At 47.4% G+C, this 25,791-nt stretch overlaps 1 protein-coding gene across 2 annotated transcripts in view; it reads right to left on the bottom strand.

The window, feature by feature from the left end:
- Positions 1-25,791, bottom strand: part of IQCA1 (IQ motif containing with AAA domain 1) — a 167,848-nt gene that overhangs the window by 85,695 nt on the left and 56,362 nt on the right. For both annotated transcript variants that reach the window (XM_013984621.3, XM_084998799.1), the window contains one exon: positions 9,748-9,832. In XM_013984621.3, the coding sequence (XP_013840075.2) occupies positions 9,748-9,832 (85 nt within the window). The remainder of the gene's footprint in view (positions 1-9,747; positions 9,833-25,791) is intronic.

Raw genomic sequence — 25,791 nt, forward strand, 5'->3', positions numbered from 1 at the left:
GTGACAGCAGACATGTACTGAGCCCTCTGCTCACTGTGATAGAGCCGTGAGTTCTGGGAGGTAGGAAGGAGGCCCAATGGGACACACACCCTGTGTGATCCTCAGGCTTTGCCCCTCACGGGTCACGGGTCATGCGCCTGAGACCAGGAGCAGCACCTCTCTGAGACTGAGTCTCCTCAGCTCCAAATGCGGTCAACACTTCCATCCACAGCCTTTCAACTGCCAGGTACGGGTCTCAGGGCCTCACAAAGACAGGCTCGCGGACTGCCACGCACAGCCCGCGGTGGGAGCCGTCATCTGCCGGCTTTATGGATGAGGGAACAGAGGCACCAAGTCTTTAGGCATCTGGCCCAGGACGCACAGCTAGCAAGTAGCTTGAGCTGGGATTCAGCCAGGTGCTAACCAGGAAGAACCGCATAACGTGGGAACGAAGTGGCAAAAAAGGTGCAGAAGCACACGTCCAAGTTCATCCTTCAGTGTGAAGAGCATGGAGGTAAACAAACAAACGAACGAACATTCTCAATGGTTTCGGGACGTATACACGCGTGATCAAAGTGCAAGACGTAAGTTTCTCGCACCGAATTCAGTCCCGCGGTCACTTCCCGAGAGCAAGGTACGCAATTTAAAAAAAGAGCTAATACACGCGCCGCTGGGGCGCCGTTCTAACCCACCCCCCCGGGATCAAGCCTACTGGGCTATGTCTTAGTGTGATTTACGATTTACCAAAACGCTCAAGTTTATTTGCTAGTATTGCATTTTGGAATTTACAGCTATATTGTTTTTAGGAGCTTACTTCGTACCTTTGAAAGTGTTCAAGACAGCTTGGTCATGAATAAAGGGGGCTATTCAGGCACCTTCTGGACTTAAAAAAACCCCAAAAAACTATGGTTATGTGTCAAACTTCCCACCATCCTGAGGCCCTCCCATCCCCTAGGCTCTAGTGCAGATTTGGGGGGGGTGAGGCTCACTGAGGGGTGCTGGGGAGGTGAGAGGTGACATATGTGCTGTGCACATTATTTGGTAATAAAAGGGCGTCTTTAGACAGGGTCAAAAGTCCCCGTTGTCTGAACAGCAACGTTTTCCTTGGGGATCAGGTTCACCTCAACTTATAGGATTGAGTCAGGGCTGCCAGGACATTAATGCTCTAGTGCACTTAAAATATGGACATGCTTTGGCCTTGAGAGTTTGGAAACTTTCATAAGCTTAAAGACTTAAATAAGGATAGAGAGATAGATAGATAGATAGATAGATAGATAGATATGCATGTGATGGGAGGGTGAAATCCTTATTTGCGGTCACACAATTCGCTGTATCAATTGCATCAACTGCTCTATTTCTTTCCTCTGGGTTCTTGCCCAGGTGATTTCCCATTTTATTTTCTCTGTTGTAGAGAAGACATTTACATGGTCCACACTTCAGAAGTTAACGAAACAGCATGTGGTGAAATATTCCCTCCCCATTCTGTGAGTCAGCCAACAAGACCCACCTCCTAAAGCCAACCCAGTACTCCGGATGTGCTTCCAGACGCGTTCGGTGTGGATCTATGCAAATGCAGGTGTACACACACACACACACACACACACACACAAGCACACCGACACCATGAGTTATGTTTGTCAATCACATCTGTGAAGAACGGCAGGCGATTGTAGTTGTCTATTATTTTTTTTTTTTTTTACTGAAGTATAGTTGATTTACAATGTTGGGTTAGTTTCCGGTTTACAGAAAAGCGACGCGGTTATACACAGATATGTCATATATGTATTTGTGTGTGTGTGTGTGCGTGTGTGTGTGTGTGTGTGTGTGTACTCTTTGTCACATTCTCCCCCCTTACAGGTCATTATACGATCCTGAGTACAGTGCCTGTGCCATATAGCGCAGGACCTTGGTGTGTGATGGAGCTGTCCATTTTATAAACCAACGTTGATTTTGCTCATGCTTTTCACCTAAAGAGAGTCTTCCAATTACCCACAGATGTCCAAAAGTACACACACACACACATTTTGTTGTCTTTTAAACCAAATATGAGCTTACTGTAAACACCGTTCTTGTTCTGCATTTTTCTCCTGATAACAGATCTGGGCCCGTCTTTCCTCACTCGGACATAAAGAGCTTCATTGTGGGCAGGTTTCACTGTAACTTCGTTCCTCATCCTTCTACCAATCGAAATTAGGTGATTCTCCGTTTTTCGTTTTTGTTTTTTTTTTTTTTTTTTTTTTTTTTTTGGCTGCAGGTGGTATATGGAAGTTCCCGGGCCAGGGATCAAATCCAAGCCACAGCTGTGACCCACACCACAGATGTGACAACCCCGGATCCTTAAATCCACAGCACCAGGTCGGGGATGGAACCCTCGTTGCCTCAGAGACAAAGCTGGATTCTTAACCCACTGCGCCACGGTGGGAACTCCTCGCAGTCTTTTTAAAACTGAAGTATGGTTGATTTATAAAATCAGGTTAGTTTCAGGATGTATAGCACAGTGACTCAGTTATACACACACACACATCTATATATACACACATATATGCATGTGTATATATATGTATTCTTTAGATTCTTCTCCCTCACAAGTTATTACAAAGTATTGAGCACAGTTCCCTGTGCTGGACGATAGATTCTTGTCAGCCCTTGTCTTTTACTAGGACCCTCAAAGCTGCTGTGAATCAACGCGCAGGCACGTGTCATTTGGCAAGTGCGGGAGCACATGCTCAGGATAATTCCTACAAGGAAGAGGGCTGGACACGTGCAGGTACATGTACAATCCTGCCTCCACTGGGCTGTGCCAACTTACCCTCTGCCAGTGATGCGGCCACTGCGGTTTCCCCACGGGATCACGGCCACAGCGCCTTGTGTTTGCCAGGAGAATGGGTAAAAAATGGCACACATGTTTGGGGTTTTCTTTAGGTGCTGACTTTAGGAATTTACTTTGCTTGTGCTCGTCAACTATCCCAAGATCTCCCAGAGGTGGACGGGTACTTTCTGCCCGTTGAGTCAGCCATCGTGTGTTTGGTACGTTCAGGAACCTGAACACCAAATCTGGCCTGCTACCTGGATTCCTTGTCTCTCTCTATACTTTTACTGAGGTATAGCTTGCATTTCTTACACTCACCAAGTATACAATTCAGTCATTCTTAGTAAATGTGCCAGGCTGTGCAAACATCCTCATAAATCAGTTTTAGGACAATTCTATCACTGCCATTAACTGTTTTTCTTCCCCTGCCCTTCTTCCCAAGCACTAATCTACTTTCTGCTTCCACAGATTTTTGGACATTTCATATAAATGGAATCATATACCATGTGGTCTCCTGTGTTTGGCTCCTACACTGTGTATCCTATTTTTGAGGGTCACCCAAGTTGTACCACGTATCAATTGCTTGGTCCTTTTTAATGGCTGAATAATATTCCATTGCATGGGCTTTCCTACTATGGTGCAACCCGTTAAGGATCTAACATTGTCTTTGCGGCAGCTTAGGTTGCGGGTTCAGTCCCTGGTGAAGTGGTTTAAAGATCTGGCATTGCCACAGCTGTGGTGTAGTTCGCAGCTGTGACTCAGATTCAGTCCCTGGCCCAGGAACTTCCATATGCCATGGGTGCAACCAAAAAAATAATATTCCATTCCATGGATGTACCACATTTCACATATCCAAACTGATGGATATTTAGATTGTTTCAAATTTTTGTCTATTATGAGTAATGCTCCTATGAATATTCATGTACGATTTTTTTTTGTGTGGACATATGTTTTCATTTCTCTTGGATAAAGTCTTAAAGGTGGACTTGCTGAGTCATTTGGCAAATTTATATTTAACTATTAAGAAACTGACAAGCTGGTTTCCAAAGTGGCAGCACTATTTTAATTCCCACCAGTGATGCAGGAGGGTTCCCACTTCTCTCATCCTCAGCATCCGTTATGTCTGCCTTTTTGATAACTGCCATCCTAGTGGCTATGAAATGGTACCTCACTGCAGTTTTAATTTTCATCTTCCTAATGACTCTTGGTGTTGAGCATCATTTCATGTCCTTATTAACTACTCATGTATATTCGTGTGTGTGTGTGTGTGTGTGTGTGTGTGTGTGTGTGTGTGTGTGTGTATTTGTTTTAATGACTGCACCTGCAGCCTATTGAGGTTCCCAGACTAGGGGTCGAATTGGAGCTGCAGCTGCAGACGTGCGCCACAGCCACAGCCACCACGTGGATTGTAGCTGCATTTGTGACCTACACGGCAGCTTGCAGCAATGCTGGATTCTTAACACACTGAGGCCAGGGATCGAACCCCCATCTTCATGGGTGCTAATCCTGTTCTTAACCCACTGAGCCACAGTGGGAACTCCACTATTCTTTGTGAATTGTCTTTTCCAGTCTTTTGCTCAGTTTCCGATGGGACTGTTTGTCTTATAGTTGAGATGCAAAGGCACATTCCGGATGTATATCTTTTATCGGTGTATGTTTTCAATTATCTTCTCCTAAACTTCCTTGTCTTTGCAGTTTCTTAATGGCATCTTTTGAAGCCCCAAAGTTCTGAGTTTCGACCAAGTTCCATCTAGCAATTTTGTCTGTCAGAATGGTCTGAATTTGCATTTTTCTCTTATATGCGTGAGGTTAATCATCTTCTCATATGCTGAACATCTTTTATTATGTTTTAAGACCCATTTAGATCTTCATCTCTGAGAACTGTTCACATCTTTCAGTTTTTAAAAATATTGGCTTATTGAGTTTTTCCTAACCGAGCTGTAGGAGTTCTTTACATATTAGAAAAATGATCTATCTATGATATGCATTACAAATCATTCTTGCGTGGTGTCATCTGTCATTTGACTTTACTTGGGGTCAGTTTGTCTATGCAGGTGAAGAAATATTTTAAATGTAGGTTATCTCTTTGTGTTGTTGTTGTCCAGTGACTCCTGGCTTGTGCAACAGAGGTAAAAAAGTCTTTTCCACTCGAGGTTATGACGTATTTCTTTGTTGGTTTCTCCCAGCACTTTTGTGTTTTGTTTTGTTTGACATTTAAATTTTTGATCCATTTGGAATCATTTGGGGGCAAAGTATAAAGAGAGAGAAAGATTTAATTTTTTTCTTTTCCAGTTGATAGCCTAGTTATTCTAATACCACTCGTTAGATGGTCTTCTTTTTCATATGTAAGATGCTTTTTTATACTAAATTTCCATTGTCTTTGGATATATTTCTTGATTTTCTGTTTCTTTTCATCTAGTCATTTGCCTGTATCTCGGGCTCTTAATAACATGATTTAATACCTGGCAGGGCTGGTTCTTCCTCATTACCTTTTGTTTTCAGAATTTTGCTGGTTATGCGTGGTTATTTACTTTCTACCTAAAGTTCAGAATCAATCTGGCCGCCCTCTGCATGGCCTGACTCCCCACCTAATGCTAATGTATTTTTATTTGGGTCATGTGACATTTGTAGATTGCGTTTGAGAACGTGCAAGTATTTATAACGTTGAGCATTCCTAAGAACACAATACGCTTTTCCATCTGCTCATCGGCATTCCTCAGAATGCTTCAAGCTTTTGTTCGTATAGCACACCCATTTATTATTAAACTTATTCCTGGGTATTTTATCTTTGTGCCATTGCTATTACAAATGGACTCTTTTGTTATGTTTTCTATGGAGCTGCTGTTTGAACACAGAAAAGCTTTCTCTTTCTGCATATTAATTCTGTAACTCCCCATCTCACTTTTCATATTGTTTAAGGTAGGGTTTTTTTTAGTGTATTCTCCATGCTTTTCTAATTATAGAACATATCTGCAAAAAGGATCATTTTCCCTCTTCCGTTCCGATTCTGTGTCTCTGTGTTCTTTTTCCTGTCTGATGATGTTCAGTAGATCCTACAGGACAAGAGTGATAAAGGAGCCTTGTCTTTTCCATGACATTAGTGGAAATGTTTCAAGTGAGTTTCATTACGCATGCTATTAGCTTTTGAACTAAGAACGACTTTGTTATGTTAAAGAAGTATCCATATATTCCATTTTTAAAAAAATGTCAAGAATGGATGTTGAACTGGAAAAGGCCCTTTCAGCATCCACGGGGATGCTTAAGGTTTTCCCGTTTGGATCTCTTTACAGGATGCAGTGTGTTCACCGGTTCTTGCATCCTGGAACCAGCGCCACTTGATTGCAGTGTTTTGCTAATTTAGCGTGCTGCTGGTTTTATGGGCTTTAATATTTCACTCTGGATTTCTGCATTACTGGTCGTAAGGAAGACTGGTCTGTGGTTCATTTGGAGTCGTCTTTGGGGGAGTTGGTAGCACTGTGGTTCTGCTCGCTCCATGAGAAACATGTGCACTGTTCTGTTTTCTTGAAGTATAAATGCGACTGTGTATGTGCGTGTTAGAATGGTGAGGCTCGGTCTAGCCCTTCCTCCTTGTCCTCCTCCCCCTCCTCCCCTCGCTCCTCCCCCACCTGTCATAACAACTGCCAGGGCTTTCTGAACGATTTCAGTGAGCCGAGCTATGTTCTGAGTACATCTCATGTATCATCATCTAATTGTTACAGCATCCCAGGGAGGCAAGCGTTGCTGCTTTCTCCACCTGCAGATGAGAAACCTGAGATGCAGGGAGGGAACGGCTCACCTAGGGCTGCAGACCCGGCTGCAGGAGAGCTGGGGCTGGGCACCCAGACGCTGTCCTGACTCTTCAGTCGTCTCTCTTAAGGTCCTGCTGTGTGTGGCCCCCTTTGTCTTACTGTATGGTCTTAACCAGAAGTACTCTGTCATCTTTTGGTTTTAGTTTGACTAGACATTAACTCCACTTCTGAGGGTTTCTCAGGGACCAGCCTAGACATTCCACCAACATCTTAATGCTATAATCATTACCTTCCTAAACAGACGTGAAACATTTGGCTGCTCGCCACAGGCTTTCAAGACACAACTCGTGTCAGGGGATCCAGCTGGAGGGACAAGACCTAAACACGTTTTTTTTTGTTTTTGTCTTTTGAGGGCCACATCCATGGCATGTGGAGGTTCCCAGGCTAGGGGTCCAATCGGAGCTGTAGCTGGCCTACGCCAGAGCCACAGCAACGCAGGGATCTGAGCCGCGTCTGCAACATACGCCACAGCTCATGGCAACGCCAGATCCTTAACCCACTGAGAGAGGCCAGGGATCGAACCCGCATCCTCATGGATGCTAGTCTGCTTCGTTACCTGCTGAGCCACGACAGGAACTCCCTAAACACGTTTTTAAAAGTGAAATCACATGACATCAAGACGACAGTCACTCGAGGTGGGGCTTGATGAACTGCCATCAGGAGGGTGGTTATTAAGGGGTCCCAGAGTTCAGGGGAGAAGGACAGGTACCCTCTAGAGCGGGGAGAGAAGCCTGGGGGAGCTGAGGTGAGTTTCTGACCAGCAGGCGAGCAGAGGGAGTCAGGGAAGCTGACTGCGGGGGCTGTGGTGCTGACAAAACCTAACCTGCAGCATAGTTGTCCCCGCTGCTTGGCGAGTGCTTTATGCGACTTAACCAATTCCCTGCTCATGCACACAAGCCTGTTTTCTTCCTTGTCAATGCCGTGAGTAGCAAAGACAAGAGCAGCTGTAGCAATCATCCCTGCCAAGCGTGAGCAAATCACATCACAGGGGCCACATCTGGCCTGCGGCCCACGTTTGTAAATAAAGTTTTATTGGCATGCAGTCATGCCCATTCATTTACATACTGTCTGCGCTTTCATGTCGTAATGGCAGAGTTGAGTAGTTGCAGCCGAGAATATATGCCACGAATATTTACTATGTGGCTGCTAACGGGAAAAGTTTGTTGTTCCATCTATGGCAACTTGTTTTAGTATTTCCTCAGTAGAAATTTCTTAAATAGCATTTATGGGTCAAAGGATGTACAGAGTAAATATTTTGACATTTGCTTGGCTCGTGTCCCTCCAAAAATGTCACGCTAATACATGCATTCAGCCACAATGTCCAAGAGTAACTTTTTCCCATATGCTCTCCAAGTCCGATAATTACCATGATTTAAAAATTTTAACAATTTTATAGATGAAAAGAGGTATAGTAACATTATTTCCTGTTTAAATTTATTTGCTAGTGAGTATAAAAATTTTTTAAGTTCATTTTTTTTGCCTTTTTTTTCTACCAAGGTGTTTAGATTTTTCTTATTACTTTCGAAAAAGTCTTAATATATGAGAGATGCCTACTGTTAGATAGGTTAGAAATAGTTTCTCCACTTTATCGTATGATTTTAATTTCACTTAAGATTTTTTTTTTGCCGTTTAAGCTTCAGGTAGTGAAATACATCTGCTTGTTTTCTGTATGGTTTCTGCCTAAGGTGATATACAATTATTCTTCATTACATTATTAAATATTCAAATAACTTCTCTGGTAAGTTGTGGTTTACTATTTTATGTGTCATTGCTACGGCATTTGAAATTTGTTTGGTATAGTCAGGAAAGTAAGGGTCAGCTTAATTTTGTCCAGTGGAGTCAGCTGCCCCAATATTATTTATTGAATAGCTCATCGTCTCCACTTATCTGAAGTGTCGTCGTTACGTTACTGAATTCTGATTAGTACCGGAATCAATTTCTGAGCCCACCGCGCTGAAGTCAGACTATTTGGGCTTCAATTTCAGCTCCACAACTTATGGAATCTGATTTTGGTCAAACAGCTTGATCTTCATTCACTGGGAGGGTCAACGGAGTTAATTTACATAATGTTCTTGGCACAGGACGGAGCACAGAGTACTTGTCCCATAAATGCTGCAAGCACGCACGAGACATTCACATGACAGGATTCAATCTTTCCACCCAGAGAAATGACCCATCAGTCTATTTATTCACAACTTTCATTTTCTTCAGTGAATTTCGCCCATGCAATTCTGTACAAGTCTGTGTAAAATGTCAATATAGTTTTTTGATAAGTTTGTATTTTCTGGGAATATAATCACATAATCTGAAAATGATGACAAAATGATCACTTTTTAAACATGTGTAACATCTGTTCTTTTTCTTACAGTATTGCATTCGTTAGAACTTCCAGGGAAATATTAAATAACAGTGCTGAGGTTTTGAGTTCCCCTTTCAAAGGCAATGCTTCTACACGCTTCGCTGCTGAGTATAATGCAAATGTCTTGGTTTCTATGATAAACAGAAACATTTTCCCATTTCTGGTTTATTACGACAGTCAAAGCAGCTTTGGACGTCCATTTCATCAAATGCCACTGGGACATCGACAGAGACCATCAAAGGAGGTTTCTCTGGAAGAACATTAAGGGGGCAAAGAGCTGCGTCTTGAGAGGGAAGCAGGAGCCAAGCAGAGGAAGAAAGCGCAGGCTTGGTGTGGAATGGTTGGCACAGCTGCCTTTCAAGCAGAGGAAGAAGGGCAGGAGGGCACCTGGAGTGAGGGGACACATGTGCTTAGGCACTCCAGGTGTCACAGCGTGAGACCTGAGGGGCAAGTGGGCTGCTGGAGTTGACGGCGTGAAGATGGGGGGCGGGGAGATGAGACTGTCAGGCAGGCAGGGGCCAGACCATAAAGGGCCCCTGAGATCAACTGCTGAGAACTTACTAAGAAGATGGGTATCACACACGGTCACCTCTCTTTCCAAGACAAGAGAAAGCATGACCTTGTTTAAAGAAAATTGAAGTACATCCGCTGGTGAGCGTCCACAGTATTTCCATGAAAACACCTGTGGGAAAATCACCAAGACCCACTGACGCCGCCAACCCATTACCTCTAAAGCGCAACGAAATGCAACCACGCTGTATCTTCATTTCATTTCTCAAGCGTAGGTGTACCTGCTGTGGGGTCTTGTTGGAAAAAATAACAGCTGAACCTCCTTCTTCTTCCTTAGGGTAGTCGGGAAACGAGCCTGTTAAGTTCCTGAGGAGGAAAAAAGGCAGATTAAATGGTCATGAGCTCAGCTCTCCGCCATGGTCGGCATCCGCGGGCTCTACTCCCGTCCACTGAGAGGAGTGATGGTTATGAGGATGCAGGTGTCCTGCCAACCGCTGGACAAACACGCCGTCTTTAAGGAGCAGGAAGACCCAACGACATCCAGGGGCAGGTAACTGTCACCCTGAGACAGACAGACACACACCTCTCTTTAAAGCAGATGGTACTTTGCTGCCTCTTTTTTTAAAAAAAAAATTATTGAGATATTCTGTATTTAAGAATGAAGACAGAAGCATGCATTATTTCTTCCTGTTTAAAATTCAGGATAAACACGGGATTTTGAAATAGAACAGAAGGATGGAGTTGTTTGAATTACAAATTTAATAACAGTGCATGAAATAGACATGCATGCTTGAGATTTTAGTTAAGTCTAAGGCCCCACGTTATGGGTTCCAAATAGTAAATTTTTTCCTGTAACCATACAATTTCTACACTTAAAAAAGAAGACTTTGAAATCCAACACTGAGGAAATTCAGAAGGGAACGTAGGTAATTGTTCCAAGAAAACGACTTGGACACAAGCCTTATGTTTATTCCACACATCGAAAGAAAAAACTACCAAGTTAGTTCCACTAATCCACCAAAAACCAGAATCTAAGGCTTCCAGGAGATGGGCACGCTCAGGATGACTCTGCAGGAGTTCCCATCATGGCTCAGTGGTAACGAACCGGACTAGTATCCACGAGGACATGGGTTCGATCCCTGGCCTCACTCAGTGGGTTAAGGATCCAGCATTGCTATGAACTGTGGTGTAGGGTGCAGAGGCAGCTCCAATCTGGCGTTGCTGTGGCTGTGGCGTAGACTGGCAGCTGCAGCTCCAATTTGACCCCTAGCCTGGGAACCTCCATATGTCGCAAGTGCGGCAGCCCCCCCCCAAAGAAAGATGACTACAGCCATGGTTCTTGAACTTTTGACCTTAGTTACTTTTTACATTCTCGATAATTTTTTTTTTTTTTGTCTTTTTGCTTTTTCAGGGGCCGCTTCCACGGCATATGGAGGTTCCCAGGCTAGGGGTCCAATCAGAGCTATAGCTACCAGCCTACTCCAGAGCCACAGCAACGCGGGATCCAAGCCGTGTCTTCGGCCCACACCACAGCTCACAGCAACGCTGGATCCTTAGCCCACTGAGCAAGGCCAGGGATCGAACCCGCAACCTCATGATTCCTAGTCGGATTCGTTAACCACTGAGCCACGACGGGAACTCCCTCTTGATAATTTTTAATGATCCCCCAAAGCTTTGGTTTATGTGAATGATAGCTATTGCTATTTACTGTATTAGATATTAAAACTGACATTTCTAAAATATGCATTTTCATTTAAAAATAAGAATAATAAACTCATTTCATGTTCAAATATAAATAACATTTTTAATGAAGAATATATTCCCCCTCCCCCAAAAAAAATTAGTGAGAAGAGGGCACCTTTCTGGCTGAACGGAAGTGAGTTGGTGGGACGTGGGACGTTGTTTCTGCTGATACATTCAATCTGTTACAATATGTTGTTTTGGTTGACATATAAGAAGAAAATCTGGCCTCACACGGATGTAGCTGGAAAAGGTAGGAATACTTTAGCAGCCTTTTAGACAGCTGTAGATAGTCTGCTCGGGTCCATCACTCGACACGTGGGTAGCTTCTTAAAGGCTGGTGGTGACGTGGACTGTGAAAGCCTATCTTTTCCTTTCCTGATACATCAAAATCCACGTGTCTCGCGCCTTGACTAGATCTTCACCGGGCGTGATTTTGTAACATCAGGTCTTGGTTCTTTGAAAACCGTGTTGCATCACATTCGTGACTAACTCCACCAATCTCATAAGCCCAAGAGAAGTAGTGGGAAGCTTTCAAACTCACAGAGGTGACTGCAAGATTCCCAAAACTGTAATTTTCACCAGAAAGCTTGAATTTTTTATCATTGGCAACAAATACGCTGAGCTGTTTTCCTTTAGGCTCATTTGGCTCGTTTTGGAGAACACGTGTCCCTCCCAAACCTGAGTCTGAATAGCCGGCGTCTCTCGGTCATTTTCTCAATGAAAAATAAGGTTCCAGAGAAAGCGGTGGTTCAACTTGAAACTAGACACCTGGCTGGCATGCCCTGCTGAGCGGCCCTCACACTTTGGGGCACAGCAGAAGGCAGCACCTCACCGCCAGGCTCCTCACAGATGATATTGAAAAACTAGGTATTCAAAGGTCAAATCTTACAATTGTTTGACTACAATGACTTTGAACTGGGGCCACTGCCCCGGGTCAAGCTGAGGAGCTGGCAGCTCCCTGGACCGCAAACATCTTAGGACAGTTACATCTTTGTTTGGACAAAGTCTCCTGGTATCTGGAAGCTCTCCCACGGCTCGTCCAGTAGGCCCGAGACTCAGCTCCTCAGTATGGCTTTGAAAGGAACTGAACACAATGCACCAGGGCGGGGGATCGGGGGTGTCTGTGGACAAAGAGGCACCAGCAATAAGGATGCTAGGAGATTACAAGCTACGTGTGCCATCTGTCAATGGGGCCACCATGACTGCAGCTACTTTGATGGCCTCATCCATCCAGCCATCCATTCATCTATCCATCCGTTCATTCACATGGTCAGTCAACAAACATCTGTTTAGTACCAACTAGACTCTGGATGTAGTGATGGGAAACAGTGATCTGAAGGTCAGAAGAAGTCAGAACTTGCCCTCATGTGGCTCAAACTCCACGACCTCAAGGATTAAAGCTCAGAACACTCCCTTCTTCACACGTATGCGCCTCGTTCCTCCGAACACCACCTGCACAAGCAACTCTAATACAAAATGTTATTTCTACGTTTTAAAGTTTGAGTGTTTTCGAGGACTTGCAACAAACCCAGAAATGCATATAAATGAAAACCAAAAAGGATTTACACGTGTCATTTCTAAAGTGGAGTTCTTAATTACGTTGCCCTGCAACTGTCACAGTGGGATGCAATATTGTATTTGTCATTGGACTTTTTGGAAAAATGCTATTAAATGTATTTCTTTTTAATAGATAAGAACATATTTAGATTTTTAGTCACAGTTTAAATAATTAATCATAATTTGAAATTGAATGTCTTATTTTTAAAGAATGTAAGAGCTGCTGCAGGGCACATGTTTAAAAGCTCCGTTTTAAGGAGTTCCCTCTGTGGTGCAATGGGATCAGTGGCATCTTTGCAGCGCCAGGAGGCAGGCTTGATCCCCACCTGGCACAGTGGGTTAAAGGAGGATCTGGGGTTGGCTCAGTTGCAGCATAGGTCGCAACTGTGGCTTGGATTTGATGTCTGGCCTGGGAACTCCGTGTGCCTAGGGTAAGGGGAGGGGGGGAAGAATCTATTTTAAAATTTGTATGTCGAAAATGACACCCTGACTTGATAGCTCTCTGCTTCACACACAGGACACCCCTCTGCTCTCCCTCTGTCCCCATGGCCATTGCGCCACCCCCACCCCCGCCCAGGTGATGTGCCAAGGCCGCCCTCGTGGGTGCAGTGGCTGGGACCCCCTATCAGCCCCGCCCCGGAGGCCCCATCATTTCAGCAGCCTGGGGGGATGCAGTTTTCGAGTTCTGCTTCCCGACTGGCCGCTGGATTTTCACCCCGACGGTCCGTTCTCTCCTTGTGCTGGGAGGCAGGCAGGGAACAGGCTGGGAGCTGAGACAATCCCTGCTCCTGTTCAGGGAAAGCAACGTGCGAGGGGAGCAGTGTGGGCGGTTTTTGGACCCAGCGCGCTGGGAAGGTGCTGAGCTCCGGGGCCTGGTCGGCTTACACTCAGTCACCACAGCTATTACTTGGGTGTTTCTGGTGCAAACAGCCGGGGGCTGCCCACGTCACCCGCAGGTGACAGCCTGCGTGGGGACCCCCAGGGAGCAGCCCAGGACCTCAAACAACAACACGGTGTCAGGAAGGATTAAAAGTGGAAACAGTATCCGGTGTCTGTTGGGCTCAGATGCACGGGTGTCCCCTCTCGCCGCCGCTGGCACTTCATTCCCGTCTCCGCCGTCAGGGACCCTGCGGGGACGGCCACGGACAGAGTATACGTGTGCCACCCTTGCTGCTGGGACACTCCTGGCGTCTGTCCAGGGCCGCAGGAGCCGCCGCGGGGCTTAGGGCTGACACGCCCGTGTGAACGTGCACGTTGTTCAAACAACAGGAATTGCAAAATGATGGGAGCTCCGCCCAGAAAGGCTCCCTAGGCTCCTCGCCTGCCCCCCCACCTGGGGCTCCGCCCCAATGTGAGTGGGTGGGGGAGGGGGAGGGGAGCTGCCACCAGACAGGGACGAAGGTCCAGCCCAGACCCGCCAGCTGTCCCCGCCCTCATTGTGGGAGGGGCTGCGCCCCATGACCCCAGCCCACCTGGGGTGCATCTGCAGCTCCCCCCCCCACTCCTCTGGACTCTCTCCTCCCAAGGGGATGCTTCTCTGTGAATCCAGACAAGCTCAGGCGTCCCACGTTTAGGAAACACTCACCCTCTTTTTTCAAAAAATTATTATTATTTTTTAATTCGAAAGGTTACTTTCCATTTACAGATATCACAGATATACTGGCTCTATTCCCCTGACGTACAATACATCCTGCAGCCTATCTTCCCCCCACCTCCGTCCTGCTCCCCGCCCCCCAACCTGGTAACCCTCTGCTTTGTCCCTGTACCTGTGAACACGCCTCGCCAGCTCCTGGCCGCTCTCCCTGCTCACCTTCGCCGCCCAGCTTCTCAGAAGACGCCTTCGCAGTCAGCCTCGCCTTGAAAGTAGTTCCCACGGGCGTTAGGGACCACGCTGTGGTCCCTCCCCACATTCGCAGGTCACATTCGCAACCCCAGGACCGCAGCATGTGACCTGTGGTGCAGACACAGTCCCTGCAGAGGTCACTGGTTAAGTCGAGATCGCACTGGATCTGGGCGGCCCTAATCCAGGAGGACCGGTGTCTTTGTAAAAAGGGGACATTTGGGCCGAGACCCAGACACACGGAGAGGAAGGTGATGGGAAGGGACACAGGGAGCAGACGGCTGTCCACAGCCCCCTGACCTTCCTGATCGTGGGCTTCCAGTCTCCAGGCTGAGAGCGGTCGAACCTCCCGAGCCGCGGCGCTTTGTCCTGGGCATCGCCGTAAACTCACAGCCCCGTGTATCAGCGAAGTTCGACGTGCTAACTTCCAGGATGTCCCACCACATCGCTCTGTCGTGATCTCTCAGATGACAGAGTCCTCTTTTCTGGAAGGTTCTGTGTCTTGGCTTCCGGGGTGGGATCCTCTTGGCTTGCTTCCGCTTCTCCCGCCCCTCCCCCTCCTCGACTTCAGCACCTTTGCTGCCTTATAGGGAAGGGCTCACCCTCCGGGGCCTGGAAGCAGTCTGGGTTCTGGACCACACCTACCTACTGAAATGAGCCGTTCTCTGGCTTCCCTCTGGGTTCTGCGGCCCCCACTGACCACCTGTTCCGCCTTCTCTGCAGAAACCTTGTCCCCCCCCAACCCCACCCCCTGCAGATGCTGGGGGCCCCAGGCTCAGGCCTTGCGTGGTCTCTTCCCTGCTCCCCGCTATGATCTCACGTAGCTTCTTGGCTTTAAACACGCCTGTCGGCTTCATCACCCTGTCTCCTGCCTGCATCTCTCCCCTGGACCCTCATATACTCAACCCATTCACTGCCCGGCGTCTCCCTGTAGGACTTCGCTGGTCCAAACTCTGCCTGTTCTCCCTCCTCTCCCAAACCTCCTCCTCCTCTTGTATTCCCCCCTTTCAGAAAATGCAAACTCTGTTCCAGTTGCTGCAAAAGCAAAGGCCTAGAATCCTTGACGGGCCGCCCCAAGTTCAATCCATCAGCAACCCCTGTTGGTTCCCTTTCCACCTATGTCTAGAATCTGGCCGCTTTTACTACCCACAGTGGTCTGAGCCGCCGTTATGAGTATGGTGTTACTGGGATGAACTGGCCTCTCTGCTGCCCCCCTCAACCCATCCTCCCCCTCTGTGTAGCAGCCAGAATGATCCTTTTAAAACATCAGTCCTATCATGCCCTTGCCTGTTCCAAGGTCACCAGTCCTCTCAAAATGAAACCATCGCCCACACAGTTAGGTTCACCTCTGGCCCACTTTGCTGGGGACAGGCCCAGGTTGTGTGTAGCTAACAACAGCGTCCCTTCTCATTCTTAAAAGTGTCCCGCTCTGGACCGTGAGCAATTGGTCCTCCACTTTGACGGCCTCCCTGGTATTGGCCCTGCTGCCTCCTTGCCGTTCCCGAACCTTCCCCATCGTGCCAGGTGCTCCTCCATCTATGCCCATACTCCGTCCCCACAGAGAGATCCATGCGCAGAGATTTCATATACACGTAGACAGCAAGAGGCATATGCCTTCCTTGGCCTTAAGGTTTTGCTGAAAGGCCATCGTAGCAGCGAGGCCTTCCTCGATCATCTTGCATAAAATACGTGTTGACCAAATAAGAGGATAGGTTCCCTCTTATCGCCCAACCACAGGTCTTGCTGAGCGAGGTGCACACGGGGCTTTTTTGAAAAGTGAGGGAACTTGGTCTTGGATGGTTGCTCCAGGTTCTCTCTGCCGTTTGGAAAGGGCTTTCAGAGATGCAGGGATCTTTTCCACTTAAAGGAAACTTGAACACAAAATCCTGCGCAAAATTACTCCGTGTGAAATATCCTGACGTGTACGCGGTGCTGATTTAAATCGCAGCATTCCCTCCGTGACGGTTTGAGTCTTAATTCCACAGACATTTGCGTGTCTCTCTGACCTTTCCGCCTTTGGCTGATTTGGCAGTGAGTGCCCTGGCATGTCATTTGTGACCCTCCCCTTGCCACCCTCCCCCCACCCCCCCATCCCCCACCCACGGCCCAGGAGTCAATCCATTTCCATTTGCCCTCAAATGGCTGCAACAGGCAAGGCCCAAGTGGGTTCTTCAAATGGGCATCCAAACCACCAGATGGGCCCAGTGATGCAGAAAATGAACTCATCACATGGCTGCGTGAAAAATAAGCCGAACAATACACATCTCACCCAAATCTACAGAACAAAACGGGAGAAGCAGGCAAGGTGAAAACCACTCAAGAATGCCACGTTTGAGAAATGGCTAGGGAACTTGACAAGACAGGATTTATCAGATATTTCTGAGCTTCATAACCGGCATTTAGTCACCTTAATGCCGGCACATCTCACGGGGATTACATATTTTTAAGGTAAGATTTCAGCTTTTTGGAACAAGAGTTAATTTGTATTACAGTAAGTATAGTTTCCAAAAGATAAACTTTCAATTATTCCTTAAATCCACTCCCGAAAAATACTCAGGAAAATTTATTTATTTTTTTATTTTTTTTTGTCTTTTTGCTATTTCTTTGGGCCGCTCCCGTGGCATATGGAGGTTCCCAGGCTAGGGGTCTAATCAGAGCTGTAGCCACTGGCCTACGCCAGAGCCACAGCAACGCAGGATCCGAGCCGCGTCTGCAACCTACACCACAGCTCATGGCAACGCCGGATCGTTAACCCACTGAGCAAGGGCAGGGACCGAACCCGCAACCTCATGGTTCCTAGTCGGATTCGTTAACCACTGCGCCACGACGGGAACTCCATACTCAGGAAAATTTAAATATGAACGCTGGATATGAAATATATTATTTATCAACCTTTAGAGAGAGTTGAATATTTTCAGAAACAAATGACACCTCCCTATCATTAAATTCAGATTACCCTGGAAAGTTACCCAAAAAAGAAGATGGGGCCCCGGAGAACTGACCGTTTTCCGCCAGAGAACTAACCAGCCATGGAGCCCTGCTGCCTGCTGCTGTCCCAGATGGGGCGGCTCTAGTAACCGGACATTTCCTCCAGCTTCTACCAATCCTGGTTCTTGACTCAGAAAGCATCACCTGCACGTTGCGAAATCAAAGTGATCTAGGATAACGGCCCCAAGTCTTGAGTTCCCACGTGGGACCTGCACCATCTCTCCCCGCACGGGCGTCTAGGTGGGGTGCACACGTGTAAAGCAAGGCGTCGCAATCCCCAGCCATCCCGTTCGATCCCCGAGTGTTCTCACTTAACTTCTCCCTGGCCCCCCATCCGAACCCTTGGTCCATGACTGGGCTTGCAATCCCTGACTCTGGCCTCACAGATGCGACACCGTCCTGCACTTCTTGTGGTATCGTGAGTAGAGACCTCCTGCTGGAGGCCCCGTGGGACCCGGGCCCCACTCTGGCCGAGGCCAGTGGCAAAGCCACCTGCCCTCGTCTCTCATGGGAGGTGGGAAGTCTGCCACATTTTATTTGGTACAAGTCTCCCACATTTTATTTGGAGTGTTTGTCCAGCATCTCCGGCAATGCTGTTGCCATTTCCTTATTGTGCCTGAAAAATGGCTTCCAGGTCAGGAGGGAGGAGCCAGGGCTGGGGCAGAGCAACCCGCCCTGTGCCCAGATGCCAGGTGCCGCTCTGGAGCACCAAGCGTCGAAACTCACATCCATTCAGGCGACCTCAGTTCACACCTCACAGGCCTCCCCCAAGAGCAGCAGCAACCTATTCTTGAAAGTCAGAGGCTCGTGCAGGATGCTGGTGTCTCATCATTTTAAATGGGAAGAATTAAAATTTGACACAACTACAACCCCCCACCCCAACCAATTATTCTGAGCACCCAGACAAAAGCCCTAGCCACTTCCTGAAAAGAAAAGAATCAAACACAAACACACCAGGCAGTTGTGACCGCCCCTGGCAGTCTATTTCACCTGCCACACTCACCCACTAGCGTTCCTCTGCCTCAGATGCCTTTACGGGGTTTTGACCCGTGTAAAATGAAGCCCCATGTGGATGTGAGTTTCCTCAGCTGCTAGTGACGGGGCCACTTTGCTCCACGACACGTGCATTTATTTAACTGTCTCCTTACCTCTTTGATGCACCTACTTAGCAGAAATGATCACGGATCGTGTGTTTGCTGCATGCAGGTTTACAAAGCATTTGCACATATGCCTTTCACAAAATAGTTTCTCATTTCATCCTATGGAAATTCTATGAGACAGGTACCTTCCTCTACTTTGCAAAGGAGGAAACTGGAAAATCCAAGAGTTTAAGTGACTTTTCCAAGGCAAACAGTTCCTTACTGGAAAAACCCCAGGACGCCCGTAACTAATCACAGTCACTCCCTGATTTTGCCTAGAGCCTTAGGCAAGGGTTCCTTAATCCTTCAGCCATCAAGTTTATGTTATATGCCTTTCACATGTATATACCTTCTTTTTTTTTTAGGGCCTCACCCATGGCATTTGGAAGCTTCCGGGCTACAGGTCCGGTTGGAGTGACAGCCACCAGCCTACACCACAGCCAGCGCAACACCAGATCCAAGCCGCATCTGTGACCTAAACTGCAGCTTGGAGCAACACCAGATCCTTAACCCACGGACTGAGGCCGGGGATCGAACCCACACCCTCACAGATACTAGTTGGGTTTTTAACCCGCTGAGCCACAACAGGAACTCCCACACATACATATCTTTTCACCCAACAATTCCACTATTGGGAATCCTTACAGAAATAAAGGCAGAGATATCCTGGGAGGTACTGCCGGCACTAGAAAAAACTGTAATAAGCAACTGCAAACAGTCCCCCGAAGGAGAGCAGTTATGTAATTATGGGAACGCCTCACTGTGCACTCCAGCTTTGGACAAGCCTTCACCTGTTACTCCTCACCTTCTCAACCCTGGTACTTAATAAACACTCAGGTGGTTGAGCAAATTCAGTTCTTATGAAGCCTAATCTGCTCTATAGGAATAGAGGGGATGCTGCTGACAGAATCTTAAGGGGAGAGACCAGGCTGGGGAGGGATCTGGCTTACTGAAACAAAAGGGGACAGGAGAGCCTCATCCGAGCGTGCGTCCCTGTCTGCAGGTGCAGTGCCCGTAAACACTGCCCACCTGGATGAGCTCAAGAGTGTGGTCCTGGAGGGAGCAGACTGTTCACTGTTTTCCTTGCTGGGGCAAATAGGAATTTATGTTCATGATTACATAAAACAATAAGGTAACATAATTTATAATAAAAAATTTGATTTCTGGTTGGTTTTCTTTCGTGGCTTATTTTGGGGTGTGATTATCATACAGACCTTGCAGTTGGTACAGTGGAATTCGTCCAATTTTCTTTGAAAAAAATTTTGTTTCTGTCGTTAGAAAACTGTGACCTTTCTCGAGGGGAGTTCAGGTCTCCATCCTGCTTCCTACGACTTGTTGGCTTTTGCAATTGAGGCAAAATCTAGTTCCTGCGAGTGTATCGCTTCCATTCTCACTACTTTTTAAACTTCATTTATCACATGCGATTTATTTCCATTTATGTGCATCAGTTCCGAGGCTCTCTACTTTGTTTCACTGATTTATGCTTTGTGCTTTTATATTAGTATAATGCATTTACCTTATTTTTCTTTCTAATAATCTGCAAAATACAGTGCCATTCGTTCTTCCTTATTGTTCTTAGTTTCTTATTTTAATCCTAATGACTTTAATAATTATGCTTTCAAGTTCAATACATAATTCTGTTGGGATTTTAATTGAAATTGTGTTCTCTCTATAAATTACCTCGAGCGGACATGTCATCTTTCCATTTAACCAGAAACATGGCATATCTGACCATTTATTCAAGTCTTTCAAAATTTCTTCCTTTTGAACATTTATGGACCTCTTAAATTTTCATACATTTCTCTTTCACACAGTCTGTCGTTGATTTTTAAAAAATACACTTTGCTGCCTTCCTTCTTCTTGTTTCACTTTGATGTCTCATATGGACAGTAATGTATATTAGGCACCATTTATTACTAAGGGACAAAGCCATCCATATTCTCCTTTCCTCTTGTGGGATGAACTGCAGTGCTTCCTCACTAAGTAGAAAGCTCTCTTTTGTTTTAAAAAATACTTGTTTCACTCATTCATTCATTCTTTCATTCATTCATTTAGAACTCTGCGCCAGACTCTATACCAGGCACTACGGAAAAGAAGTAAACGAAGATTAAAAAGTCCTTGCTTTGGAGTTCTTGTTGTGGCTCATCAGTTTGGGGACCTGATGTTGTCTCTGTGAGGTTGCCAGTTCGATCCCTAGCCTGGTTCGGTGGGTTAAGGATCTGGTATTGCTGCAAGCTGCAGCATAGGTCACCGATGTAGCTTGGATCCAGTGTGGCTGTGGCCTCAGCCGCAGCTCTGATTCCATCCCTGGCCTGGGAACTTGCATATGCCACAAGCACAGCTGTAAAAAAAAAAAAAAAATCCTTGTTTTTATTCAGTTTACATTTTATTAATGCTAAGAATTAATCCTCATCTTTCTGCTTTTAATTTTTAAAAATAAGAACCAGGCATTCCATTTTATCAAATAATTTTCCTACCTGAACTGAAATGACCACATTGCTTTTTCTGATGTACATAATATGCATTTTTCCTAGCATTTAACTATTTATCTATTTCTGGGAATAAACACTCATGTCTAACTTTGAATGACCTGGAATAACAAGTGGATCAGGGAGGAACCTCAAAACACAAAGAGGCTGGAAATGCATAACTAAGGAAACATCACGGCGTATAATTTTTTTTATCCTGCAGAATAAGAGGTCAGTAACATACGTGGAAACCTCTCACCTCCCTCCTGGATCTCGTTAGAAGGAACACAAACACCCACAGAGGGCTGTTCTGGGAGCAGACATTCTAGAAGCAGATCTCCCAGGCAGCTCATTCCTGCAGAGGCGGCTCCTGGGGCGGGGCCACCGTGAGGCTGGGATGTCCAGGAGAGCCAGGGCACTGAGTCCGAACCTACCTTCGTGGAGAGGAGAGGGAGCCACTTTGAAAGGCAGGGTCGTGACCTGCCTTAGGTTCTTAGAGGATGAGTCTTTCTCTCTGTGTCGACAGACTCTGAGGCAGCCCAGTGTTTGCTGCATCCTGTGCTCACATCTTAGTGTATCTCCTTCCTCTTGAGTGGGGTCGGGACCCAAGACTGGCTTGCAGCCAAGACAGCACAGCACGCATGACGACGGGCTGTCACTTCCCCGATGGGTCATGCACTTCTCACCCACCTTGCTCCCAGGCCCTCTCCCTTGCTGGCTTTGTGAAGCAAGCTGCCATGGTGAGGGGTCCACCTGGCAAGGGGCTGGGGCGACCTTGCAGCCAACAGCAAGGGACAGAGGCCCCCAGGCTGGCAGCCCACAGGGACCAGACACCGCCAACAGCCAGGAGAGGCTGGAAGCAAAGGAGACCCTGACTCTGCAGCCTTGTGGGATCCTGGGCTGAAGACACAGCTAAGCACAGACCCCTGACTCACGGAGACTGCAAGGGCAGCAATGGGTAAGCCACTAAGTTTGTAAGTCTGAGTGATACTGTTACTTATGCAGCAACAGATGGCGAAGACACTGTCATCAGCCTGAAAACAAATTCTGGGAGCCAAGGTGGCTGCAGGGGGATGGGTTCAGAGGTTACTGCAGCCAGGCTGGGGGCCGATGCAGCTCAGACTTCAGGGGGTGGCAGAGTTGGAGGCTTGGGAGCTGAGGTGGGTGGGTTTGGGGTATGTTTTGAAGGTAGAGCCATGGCATTTTCTGGCATGTTCTGGCACAGCCGGCTGAGAGAAGGCGAGGAGTCGAGGTGATGCTAAGAGACTGGCCGGCTTGTTCACATCTGCTGGGATGAACAGCTGTGCGGGGCAGGTGTGAGGGAATAAGATGCCAGTTCACTTCCCGATGTGTGGCTGGAGAGGCGCCCCCATGAGGATACTGGGTGGGCAGTGGGATCCCCATGTCTGGAGCTTAGGAGAGCACTCCGGGCTGGGGACTCGTGTTTGGGAGTCAACCAGACCAAGATGGAATGGAATGCCACGAGCCTGGATGAGGCTACCATGGACACCGAGAAAGGCAGGAAGGGAGGGAGGCAAGGCCGGGTCCCTGGGCCTCTGGTTGTTAAGAAGAGGCACCAGCATCACATCTGGGTAGTTCCTACCATACATTTTGCATCTGAGGATTTTTTTTTTTTTTTTTTTTTTAGATTACTGCATTGCCTTTTATAGGAGGCAACCAGATTCAGCCTCAAGGCGGGGTTTGCTGGACAAAGTTGATGAGTTCAGGAGCATCGGAGACTATTTCAGGTCCAGAGGCCTTTCCAGCTAGAAAGGGCCGTGCCTCTGGTCCCCAGCGGGACTGTGGGCTGCTGGCTCTTCCCTGAAACGGAATGGCTTAAATGCGAGGACACTGGATCTTTATTTAAAATGCAACGTTATTTCTGGATAACCTGATCTAGAGGCGGCACTGAACTGCTTTGCAAAGGATCTTCCATAGTCATTACTCCTGTTAAGTACTCTGTGCTCAGAACGTGACAGCACTGTTTCCTTTAATCCTCCCAACAGCTCTCCCAGGTAGGCGCTGTTGCTGCTGTCAACGTTTTTCAGATGAGAAAACCGAGGCTCAGCACGTATAAGCGGCCGCCCAAGTAGAGCCAAGCTTGGAGCACCTCGCCTGGCTTGGCAACCCGGCTGACCTGGCACTTCACCCAGAATTCCTGGGCAGAGCTGAGCCAAGGGCTGCGGAAGGCACACTGGCGGTTTAGGTTCCATTAATAAAGCATTAAAATACGGCTACAGACCCAATAAGGAAGCATCTGGGGAGCTAGATGTAGAGGAAAATGGTATTTTACTGGAAACGAGGAAAGCTGGGCTGCTGCCACTAATAGAAGGTGTTAGGTGAGCAAAATCGCTCCATCACTGGGGGAGCCTGGTCAGTTTCCCTCTCCGCCAAATGACGCATTGAATGAGTTAAAAAATAAGCCTATCACCTGATTTCTTAAGGCCCTTTCAGCCCTAGAAACTGTAATTTATATGTGAAAATGTTAGTGGGGGGAGGCCAATGTTCATTTCCCTTCCAGAAATGGACATTGTTGATTCTTTCTTCCTTTCTTTCAGAATCTAGTCAATGACGAATGCTATTTTCTTATCAAAATGCCTTCCATACAGCTACCTGCCTTTAGAGGCTTTTCTCTGAGGAAGCTCGAGGAGAAAAACACCCAGGTCTTTTACCTCTCAGTTAAGCACACGGGAGGTGCGGCACATTTGGGGAACTTAGGGCCGATTAAAAATTTATGCGTGTTGTCAAAAATTCTCGCACAAATGTGAAAATGACCAGCGCTGGAGTTGCCTGTGATTTAGAAAGCAGAACTCCTCACATGATAAATTTTTCCCCTGAGGTCTGACACTGAGCTTCAGCGGTCCCACCGTTTCAGACGCCCAGAGATTTATCTGTGTTTCATCAAGTATGAAAAATATATGGATGGAGGGGTTTCCGGCCGGTCCCCCACCCCCGCCATCCAGCCACCTCCGTTAATGTCAGCAGGCTCATAAATTTCTCCGGTGTTCTCAAGAAAGCAGCTTGTGCCACTGCACAGAAGCCTCCAACAGTGTCACTTGCTGCCTATAAATTCACTTACACTCAATAAAGGGAATTGGCTGCACATGGACTTAATTACCGGGGCCCTCCTTGGGAAACTAAGGGGTTCGCCAGCTCTCAAAGGAGAGGAGGAGAAAGCCGTGTGCAAAGTGGGGTGACTTCTCGGTGGCACATCACATCTGATTTATTCCTTGATGTTTCTACGTATTAGTGGGGTATTATTCGCAGGGACCCCTCTGGACGGAAGCTTCCTTTTTGATGGGAAAGTATTACCTGTGCTCACGCCTGTATCAGACAGGAGCCTCCTTGCCCAACCCCGGCCCCGCTTTTATCTGCTGAGAAAGAGCCGTTTACTACGGATGACGTCAGTGATCTGGAGCGTGGTTACTCTTCTGTCGAGCAAAGGGTACAGCTCTCGTCTTAAATGGTTAGCTGCATAGAAAGATTAACACCCAGGCAAGAGCAGATCTTTAGGCAGGAGGGGAGAGAATCGGCCATCGAAGTGGACTGTCCTCAGCGTCTGCCGGTGCACCCAGAGCCCTGGCCCCCAGCCAGCACTCCGCCAGGGGTCCTGCCCCTTTAAAGGAGACACATTCCCTTCTTCACCCCAGAGTCCCGGGAGCTTCGCAAAGCAGACAAAAAAGTGCACGTTAGCAGCATGTCCAGGTGCTTCTCTCTCTCTTTTTTTTTTTTTTTTGTCTTGTTTTTTTTCTTTTGAGGCCCGAGCTCGTGGCATATGGACGTTCCCAGGCCAGGGGTCGAATCAGAGCTACAGCTGCCGGGCTACACCACAGGCACAGCAACGCAGGATCCGAGCCGCATGTGAGACCTACCCCACAGCTCACGGCAACGCCAGATCCCCAACCCACTGAGCGAGGCCAGGGATCGAACCTGCGTCCTCGTGGCCCAAAGTGGGATTCGTTTCCGCTGCATCACGACGGGAACTCGAGATACTTGTCTTTTAAACCCGTTTCCTATGCGTTACTTCCAAAAATAATTTTTTATAAACAGCAACAGAGTGAATTGCGGGCAAGGCCAGCTTTCGAGTGTAGGGTTAGTTTGGAAGATCCTCAGGCCTTCTTCTATCAGGTGCAAACACACACTGAAGAAACATAAAGGCATGAAAATTTCCATCGGAAGCCACACATAGGTGTTGACACGTGGCACTGTATGACACAGAAATTAAGAGCCTGTTCAAACACACCCAAAGGCGCTACACCCAGGAACAGCACGTCCTCCCTTGCGGTGGGTTCAGTGCATCCAGGGGAGGCAGGTGCAGGCTCCTTGGTCTTTCCCAGTTACAGGGATTTCAGCAGGGAGCCAGCAGATGTGAGGCCTTTCACGTATTCCTCAGACAATACTGGGTTTAATTTTTTTCAGTGGTTTTCGGACAGTCCTTAGCCCGATTCCCTACGCTTCCCCATTTTCCTGGCGGGTTTGCGGAGGGTGGCGGGGCCTCTAGCCCAAGGCTCTTCAAAGTCTAGTCCCAGGAGTGACCAGGAGCATCGGCATCTCCTAGGAGCTTCTGCTGGAGACTCAATCTTGACGCCA

Source organism: Sus scrofa, chromosome 15 (genome assembly GCF_054392235.1).
Source record: "Sus scrofa isolate SSC_HxYL_T2T_F1_AM1 chromosome 15, Sscrofa_HxYL_maternal_Yorkshire_Landrace_v2.0, whole genome shotgun sequence".
In the NCBI taxonomy this organism is placed as follows: domain Eukaryota; kingdom Metazoa; phylum Chordata; class Mammalia; order Artiodactyla; family Suidae; genus Sus; species Sus scrofa.